Source organism: Amblyomma americanum, chromosome 2 (assembly GCF_052857255.1).
Source record: "Amblyomma americanum isolate KBUSLIRL-KWMA chromosome 2, ASM5285725v1, whole genome shotgun sequence".
NCBI classification, from domain to species: Eukaryota; Metazoa; Arthropoda; class Arachnida; order Ixodida; family Ixodidae; genus Amblyomma; species Amblyomma americanum.
The window spans coordinates 38,706,671-38,716,310 of NC_135498.1; the positions used below are offsets into that span (position 1 = coordinate 38,706,671).

General features: G+C 43.4%; 1 protein-coding gene across 3 annotated transcripts in view; it reads left to right on the forward strand.

Moving 5' to 3' along the window:
- Positions 1–9,640, forward strand: part of mib2 (E3 ubiquitin-protein ligase mind bomb 2) — a 55,488-nt gene extending 45,848 nt beyond the window's left edge. For 2 of the 3 annotated variants that reach the window (XM_077653946.1, XM_077653947.1), the window contains exons 17-19: positions 164–387; positions 1,970–2,324; positions 6,202–6,792. In XM_077653946.1, coding sequence (XP_077510072.1) covers positions 164–387; positions 1,970–2,229 — 484 coding nt within the window. In that variant the 3' untranslated portion in view covers positions 2,230–2,324; positions 6,202–6,792. Of the gene's footprint in view, positions 1–163; positions 388–1,969; positions 2,325–6,201 lie in introns of all 3 variants that reach the window. The other variant, XM_077653945.1, reaches the window with a different exon arrangement.

Below are 9,640 nucleotides of genomic sequence, written 5' to 3' on the forward strand. Positions count from 1 at the left end.
AACTGCTTACAGGCTGATGTGTTGTGCTAGATCACAGGACGTTTTCTGGGGTGTGTGCAGAGATTTTTTCTGACTGGTGCATCATAACACTGCTAAGGCTGTTGTCAACCCACCATCAAAAGTGTGTAAGGAATGCTGACTACCATTGTCTCTTGATGTGCAGGAGTGCGACTGCGCTGACGGCACCTGCCCTGGAGCCAGCTAGTGGTGGCGGGACTCTGCCCAGCGAGCTGCCTCCTCGCGGCGCTGAGTGCCAGATCTGCCTCGAGTCTCCGGCTTCGGTGACCTTCGAGCCCTGTGGTCATCGGATGGCCTGCGAAGACTGCAGCATACGCATGAAGAAGTGCCTCACCTGCAAAGAGGTCATCACCCGCAAGGTCGATGCCGGTGAGTTGCACTGAGTGATGCAGGCAGGAAAGGTTAATTAGCCATATGAACAGCAGTGGCTATAATGATGTTTGGTAGGACGGGAAGGGCACTGAAATGTCTTTCCTTGAGATGAGGTGCCTTGTGAGTATGGGAAAAATAGCCCTATGCATGTGGGAACGACCAAATTTTGGGAAGTGGAAGAGGACTTCAGCTTTCATGGCCCCTGCCATGCATGCTGTGTGCAAAAGATTGATGATATGCCATGCAAACTTGTCTCTGCCCTATTCTCCTCACCTTGTAAGGGTCGCAATTTTATAGTATGCGCAAACGTAGAAGTTCCTTGAAGACATTGGCATTCTTAAACAGTTGAGTTATTAAAATTTTGTATTACAGTTAAACCTGGATGTAAAGAACCTCCTTGCAGCGAATTCCTCTATATTACGAAGCCACGCACACTGAAGCGTGTATATTTGCAAACTCTATGTAACGAAGGTGTTGCAGTAGTCGACCTTGATATAGCAAACTCACCATGCCGACTGTCCATTAAGTAATGCCGCGTTACTTGAAATATGCCCAAACCACGCGAGTTTCATGACAGTAAAATATGAACCACCATGTGAGGAATGTTTATGACCACAACGAGCGAACGCAGTTGACATGACGCGCCGTACACCAGCGCAAGGGGTACCTGTCCGTGGTAAACACAGCTGTTCCCGCAGCTTTCGGTTTTGTAGCCTCACACCAAGGGGCGCTGCATCAGCTTATGCCCAGAAGCGGCACAAAACGATGGGATGTAGCAAAGAACACATGGCATGAGCAGTGTACACCCATCACCGCCACTTGGTTGGTTGCTCGCGCAATTCAGGCGCTGACAGTAGACGCGCGGTGGGAATGGGGACGGTGGTGAGCGCCAGCAATCCGAGGCAAAGAGTCAGTGTCTGAGGGCTATGGCGGATAGCCAAACAGGGAAATTTTTTTTTTAACGGAGAGGTGGGTGTTTCTGACTTCCCATTCCTTCCTCCCCCCCCCACTTAGTGGTGTCATGCGATCCCTGGCGGGGACGGTGGTGGCGGCTGCCGCACCCGTGTTAAGGTGGCTATTTGTGTTACCAACACGATTACAAAATGTCTCTCCACGTTTACGACTTCGCATAATGGAGATTTACTGTGAGCATGTTTGCTAGGCCATTTCATCTACATCTGTTTCTGATCAGTCTTCGAGTTTTCACACGAAAACTGGAAGTAACGAAAACCTGCATGTAACAAAAAATTTCGGACCTTTCTCAGCTTCGTTATATCCAGGTTTAACTGCACAGCCTTTTAAGTTATCACTTCATATGCAAGCTTACATTTAAAGCCACGAAATTTAGTCCTCATCAAATATTTGATCACTGCGGCTTCCCTCATAGCCTTAGTTGCTCTGGGACATTAAACACCCATAAACCAAACCAAATATTTGATCATAACTAATCACAGCAAACAACTACCCTGTGTGTGGTGCAATGTGGCCTGAGTTGCTGCTGCTTTATTAACCCCCAACTGCTACTGCAACTGCAGCCAGCATAACTGAGCCATGTGCCATACTTCCGACTTTCCATCAGCCGGCAAAGTAGTGATGCCGACGCCGGGTGGCCGGCAGCATCAGTTGGGCGGCGGAGGAGCTGTGAGCCTGGAGCGCCTGCGGCAGCTGGAGTCTCGGCTGCAGGAGATGGAGGAATGGCAGGGCTGCAGTATCTGCTTGGAGCGTCGGCGCAATGTGGCCTTCCTGTGCGGCCATGGGGCATGCTCTGTCTGCGCCCACACCCTGCGCCAGTGCCACATGTGCCGCAGGGCCATCACCCGCAAGATCTTCCTCTACTGAGGAGGCTGATGGCAGGAAAAGAAAGGAGACTGCACTGCACACACACAAACCTCATGCAACACACTCGCATTTGGCTGGGCTCTGCTGGTTCTGAGGTACGTCTCTCTTTTGAGGTCTGAATTATGCATAGAGTCAGCTGAGAAAGTTTATCTTTTCGAAGTGTGGATTGTACTTCAGTTGTACTCTGCAACAGCTTTTTCCGGCAGTAGGTCGGAAGCTATGGAGCTGAAACGTGCCCTATTTTCGTAGTCCTTGCTTGCAGTTTTTAGTTTTCCCTTAAAGCATAGTATATCGTCAGTATTCATTGTTCAAGGACTATTTCTAATGCAGCTGCCAGCTTTCAACGTCGAAAGTCAAGGAAAAAAGTTTTCTTGGTTACAAAAAATTTACTTAACACGTCTAGTCGCAAGCAGCTTCGATATATGGTGTGCCAGCTGCTCCATCTACGCAATAGAGCTACCGCAGGGAGAGCAATGTGCCAGGCGGTCAGTTGTGTGGCCGAACTATTTGGCGGAGTGACACAGGTATGGAGTAATTACTGATCGGCATCCTCCCAAGTGCAGCCATACGGCTACAAAGGAAAGCTAAACAGCTTTCTCAGAAACTTTGCAGTTAAAGAAAAATTCGTCCTGGTCCGGGGTTTACTCCACCTTGGAGAATTCCCCTAAACATTTGACCGACACAGGTATGGACGCTCCGCACCTGTAGCCTTCCTTTCACTGCCAAAAAAAGCTGTCAAGTATATTCTAGAACATTTTTTCTTTAAACTGTGCATCAAAACTAAATTGAAATTTCTATGAAAACTGGAGGGAAAGCATCTTCATTAAGTTGTCTTCAAATCAGCGTTTTATTTAGCTTTATCACTTGATAGAGTAGCCTGTTTGTGCAAGTTGCTTGTTTAGCTAACCTGAGTTTGACAAGACAGTTCTCCTGAAGGTTGAAAGTTACCTTTTGTATGTATATTAACATGTCAGCCAACACCTGTCTTTTACCCAAGAGCTAGCAAAGATTAGGGCACTGCATTAGTCAGTGCTCACTGGTAGTTGCAGTCTTGCTTAGGGCTTGCTGATTGCTGAAGAAGCAACAGACTGTTATATGAACTTGAAATGCTCAGAAGCGGAGATAAGTTATGGCCCCAAGCGGTTTGTATCTATGCCTTTCTAACGGGAAACTCGTTGATTCATTGCAATTATTCTTGAGACAAAGAGTGTGTGTTGCAAGCAAGGCAGCAATGTGGGCTAGTTGGTTGTACATTTGATGGAAATAACGCGCTACACATGGAAAAAACGACAACTGAAACGACGGGTACAGGACAAGCGCGCACTAACAACTAAGATTTATTCTAGTACGAGGGCACATAAATACATTTCATGCACTTGCTTAAAACAATCAGTTCATTGCCAATGGCTGTGTTGCACGTTCCTTCGATTCTTGATTAGTTCTAACTCCTCACATGATAACAACATCGAGGGTGTGCTTACGCACTCATCTTCACCGGCCTCCCATATCTCAAAGGCTTCTTTCATTTCCCTTTCTTTCTTGTCCCTTGCACAAGCTAAAATTGTAGTCCGTGCAAAGCAAGGTGAACACTTGTGATTTGCGCAATGGGGGCCAAGGTTTCCAGGATTCGTTATTTTTTCTAGGCTATTACTGTGCTCTTTTAACCTGGTGTTTAGACATCTGTCTGATTGACCTATGTAGCTCATGCCGCATGACAAGGGAATTTTATAGACTATACCTGTAACACATTCTACGAACTTTTCTTGGTGTGCGATACCACACTGTTAGCAACTTTCTTCCTCACTTTATACATTTCATGGCAAAGGATCACTAATTTCCGGGGTGCGGTAAACACCAGGGGAACATCGTATCTGTTTGCTACTTTTTTTAAGCCGTGCGAAACATTATGTACATATGGAATGACGACCACTCCAGTAGCCTGCTCTGCATACTTTTTTTTGCGGTCTTTTGCTATCCAGTAGCTTTTGTAGGTTCTTTTCAGCCAGAGATGTTATAAGCGCGTCAGGGTACCCACTCATCCTTAGCCTATCACTTTGCCTCTTGATGCTACGCTTTACCTGATGAGAACACAATTTCTTAAGACACTGCGCCAAACTTACTTGCTTCACTCCTTTTTCACCAACTTAGTGTGCGCAGAATGATAACTTCAGAAACTTTTTCCTGTTTTCGTCAACTACTTCCAATACATGTGTTTCCTACCTTTTATCTCTATGTCCAAGAATAACTAGCAGCTCATCGTTAGGAAAGTTCAGCGCTGCTATCGAGAACTCTGTACTTAATTAGCAAATATTTTTGTGTGTGTGTTTTCTGTGTTGCTAATATTGCTTCCTATTCTGTGTGCCTTTGTAATGTTAACTTTGTTCAGGTATACACAGACTACCAGTATTGTTTTCGGAACTATTGCGATGTAACTTCTGTCATGACGCCTATTGTGAGATTAATTTGCCTAGTTTCGATATGGTTACGATACAGTTCGTTGTACTGTTATTCTGCGTTCTCGTATTTTTGGTTGTATTTCCATAGTTAATTCCAGTGCCTTTGCTTTACCCTTACTATTAGTTGTCTATTTTACGATCTTCACCAAAATGATGTATTTTTTGAACTGTTATTACTAACCCTATTTTTTCCCTCCTGCAACAATCCCAAATGGGATTAGCAGTATGTATAAATAAATAAATAAATAAATAAATAAATAAATAAATAAATAAATAAATAAATAAATAAATCAATCAATCAATCAATCAATCAATCAATCAATCAATCAAATCACAGAGTTCTGTGGCAGCTCTAACGTGAATTCCAGCCCGCCAAAAACCTCTAGGAAAATATCTAATTATACTGTATACTGACAATCGGTTTGCAATTGCGAAAGGGGAACAAAGCAAGAAATCATCAACAAAACAAAACGCCTCCAGTAATTCAAGCCGTGCCAACCTTGATTTCAAGGCCCAGTTTCCCTTTGTCATGTAGATATCCTACATGACCGGAGCAGTGCACGACCCAATGCTAATACCAATTTTTTGCGCGTATAATTTCAAGCCGAATTCTACAACCAAAGAACTAAGGTATTTTTCCAGCTACTGTAGGAAGCCTGAGACACTAATGCCACACTCATCTTGGAACCTGACTGCCCCGAACTGATCAACACATTCTTCAACTGCATTTAATGCAGCCGTGACTGGAATATTAAAGAACATGTCCTTAACATCCACTGATACACAGGTAACTGGCGTGCTTTTCTTCAAGAAGGCGATGACTTCTTCAGAGCCCTGGACTTTAAACGGGTCCTCCACCTGCGGTCTTGAAAGGTTCCCTTGTAGAAAGCATGCAACACACCTCTGCCACGTCTCCCTGTCATCGATTATTGTCCGGAACGGATTCCCTTCCTTGTGTGTTTTCATGGTGGACAATGGCGTGAGGCTCAGCTGTTTGCAGTCCTTGACATGTTTAGCAAAATGTCCCAGATCCAGAGTTGCACATAAGTCTGCTGCTTGCTTCCTTACTCGCTATAGGTGTATTTCTTTCAAGTTGGTCTCTGCAAAATTCTTCTCCAGTGCAGTTAGCGACATATCCTTACAGTGACTGTCCCGCTCCACAAACTTCCCCGTTTTATCCGACAGTAGTAACGCAAAGTTGTTGGACTTCAAAAAGTCCAGCGTCTCCTTGCAGGTTTGGAAACTGTGGGTTAGTTTTACATCTCACCTGAAGGTTCAGGTCTTAGACCTTTGTGGTGAAGAGCAGATAGCAATTTGCTTGTTGAATTAGTTGCCAGGCATATGCATAGGCGATGTCTAGTTAACAAGAAATGAATGCCTAACTTTTTTTCTGTCTTTTGATGGGAATTGAGGATTTTTCACTCAGTGATGCCAGATGTTGTAATGATCTTAGTGTGAATGTTGCCATACAACTATGCTCTTTGAGTCTGACTATCTCCTTTTTTGCTTCTTTCAGATCATGCTTGTCGTTTGTCCTGTCTGAAAGCACCAAGCATCAGTAGAATCGCAAAAGGCTGAGCCTACAGCCTACACACACTGCCTGTACCGCGAACTTTTGTGCACATTTTTTTTTTCTTTGAACGAGACATCTGAGATTGAAGCAGGTTTCACCGAGTGATGGTCTGTTTGGCAGACCGTGTGTGCATTTGCGCTCCTGCCTTGTGGCGCGGTCATCGAAGCTTCTCCCAATGCCCAAAGACTTTATGTCGCACGGGTCACGTCGCGCACTGTAGACATAGTTCGTCGAGACCACGGCCGCTTTTCTGTGACCACAAGTGCTGCTCCACAAATATGGGTGCAAGTTTTCAGATCTCCAGTGTGTAGTTGGGAAGTGCATCTGCACGCATTTGTGGAAGACGCGGACTACATGGCATGCGAGCAGTTTGTGTTTGCCTGCATTGCTGTGCTGTGTCCTTGAACGAAAGCTGTGCTCAGTGAGGAAAGAAAGCCCGCTTTGGAAAATCAAGGTCACGGACAGGAGCTTGAGCAGCACGTTATGTGTGGCTGTTTGTGCATGCGTGTGTGTAATGATTTGTTTGCTGCTTGAGCAAGTGTATGTTTAACTTTATTTTGTTGACTGAAGATCTGATTTCTTTTGCATTCTGTATATAGCATGGTACAATAGTTCTGGAATGATGTTTGAATTTGCCAGGTCTTCTGCATGTTGAAAACCATGTTCTGCCGAAAAAGTTCACAGCACTACAAGATTATTGTAAACTTGTTTTTAGTACGCTTTGTAAACTACTTCTTTTAGATGTTTTAGCCATTTGCACTTGTCGCGACTTTGTGAATGAACTGCTCTCTTTTGTCCTGTGTTTCTCTTTTGCCTTGTTTTGTATTTATGGGGCACTATTTGCTCATAGTCCTTTATGTCTTGTGATGGTTTAACATGACAATTTTATTTTGTGGTGCTCTTTATTTTATTTTTACTCAAGTGCAGCCCTTTTTTAAAATTGCAGAATGAAATTTTGCAGGTGGAGGTGTCTGTCTTGCTCCTCGATCTGTTGTGATTTGCTCTTTATTTGCTCGAGATAACAAAATCAATATCGAAAAGCTGAACTTCCTCAAGCCTTATTGTTTTATGATGGACTGATGCAGCGACAGCATGAGGCAGGCTTGTGCTGTTCTGATGATAGCACAAAAACTATTTGTTCTTGCCCTAGTAACATAAGCAGCTATCAGATAGGAATGTGCCATTACCAAGGGCATATTAGTATGCAAGCCTATTCAGGGTGCGTAGCTCTGTTAGTTTTGCAGGACCTTGCTATATCACTGCCCGCCGATGGATTCGAAGTGGCATCTAGCGGACGTCATTTTTCTTACACCTCGGCCTGCGAGTAGCAGAAGTTTGTCTTTCATCTGCTCCGTTAGCTTATAGCAGCAGTGTAGTTAGTTGCTAACTGCTGTAATGCATCGTGCCTAATTGGTGCCTGCGGAAATATGCTTTCTTGCTATTACCAGCTGATATGTTTTGCTCTGCAACTACTGTGTCCCACCAATCTTCTAGGCCATGCATTTACATTCAGAACTGCATGTACAATTTAGGTAGAGTTTATATATCTCTTTGTCTCTTACACTTGGAAATTTCACAATATTCTGGGAATCTTGCTGTGTAAAGGAGAAGTATCGGGGAGAATAATGTAGTTATCAGGGCAATACAAAATTAATCCAAATTGCTTTTTATGATTTTTTTTTTCTGGGCAGACAGTAAGGTATGTGTGCATGTTGAAGGAGTGTTCATTGCAGTATTGCTCCAAGGCCAGTGAGAATGCGGGCAGCAGCTTCACGTTGGGCCGTATAGCAGTACAGCCAGTTTGGTGCGAGATAGATAGCGGGAATGTAGGAAGGTGCAAATGCAGCGTATTGCAGTTCACTTCCTGTATGCATGTTTCTCAGCGCAGTATTGGGCTTTCAGTAATGAACCAGGTGCCCTGTAACCAACTTATACTTGAATAGTGAAAGTAGACGAGCCTCTCGCTTCCCTTTGTGCTATGATACTACATTTCTTGGCAAAACTTTGAAAAAAAAAGAATGAGAGATTGGTCTAGTCAGCATCGCTTGTGCAAACAAGTCTTCCACAGTGTCTCGGCTTTGCCTGTCTGCCATAGGCATTACGCACTGCTGCTCGTTAACTTTACGAATGAGCATTTAGTGTTAGAAGTTAATGAGTTAGTCGTGATGCCATTCTGAGCTTTTCTGCTGTGCCACTGCAGCTTATGTTCATCTTGCTTATATTTTCTGCACGAACGGTGTGCGGAACACTGTACTAATGGGGAGGCGATATGTTCTGAGCCTTTCGCTGAGAATGTGCCGTTTTCTCTTTCTTTAGAGGGCGACATAGAATAGGCTTATTGCTCAAGATGGAATAGTAGTGCTTAGTCCGGTTTCAGAAGAGTAAATGAAGTTGCTGAACAGTAGCAGCAGAAGGCATTTTTACGACATGCTGCACAATACTGCATCTATACAACCAAGAGAAGTTGCTGTTGAAAAAAAAAAAAATTTAGATAATTTTCTTAGTCGCATCCCATTACTTGCCCCTTCATAACCTTCAACAGTTCAACACTGATCAGCAAGAGTTTTTCTGTTCTACAAGGCAATGTCATTGATAGCAGCTACCATTTTGCCACTATTCTTCCTCTGAAAATGCTTATGTATAGTTAGTTATTAAAATGTATGTCAAGAAGTCACCACAGTGCTAGAATCTCATACATACACCATATTTCATTGCTTTCAGAATATTCAAGGAAATTTTGCACTGTTCATTCGTCGGCTTTGCGGGGCGGCATGTTCATGTAGATGCCATTTTGCTGTTAGTTGATTTAGTTTATTTTCCAGCAAGGTACCATGGCTAATGCTGTTTGGGAGGATGCCATTTTCTGTTGGAGTATTGTTGGAAATTGTTGCATGCTTGCAGTTTGTGTTCACATATATATCAGTTCAATTTGAATCATCAGATATTATGAGCAAGTTTTACTACACCAAAAGAAAATGATGCATGGGTCAAAATGAACTCTGCATGGAGACAGCCACTTTAGAGATCATGTTCTGTCAATGAATTGTACAGGCTTTGTTACATCTCCAGAAAGTGTAACATAGTTGTCAGACTTCTTGAGTGTTTTACGCCTGTGAAAGAAGCACTTTTATCCAAAATATCGAGGCCTGCTTATTTTGAAAAGCATTTTAGTTTAATGTATGTCGCGTAGCATTATTTTTAATTGCTGTGTTTCAAAAGCGCCATTTTTGTGTTGCATCACTTTGAGAGTGTCACACAGATATACCTCATAGCAAGTGCACTTATAGTGCACTTACTTTTTATTATTATTTCTTATTACTGTCTGGAGAGTTAGATAAATCTTCTTGCAGATGTCATATTTATAAACTTTTTTTCTTGCTTT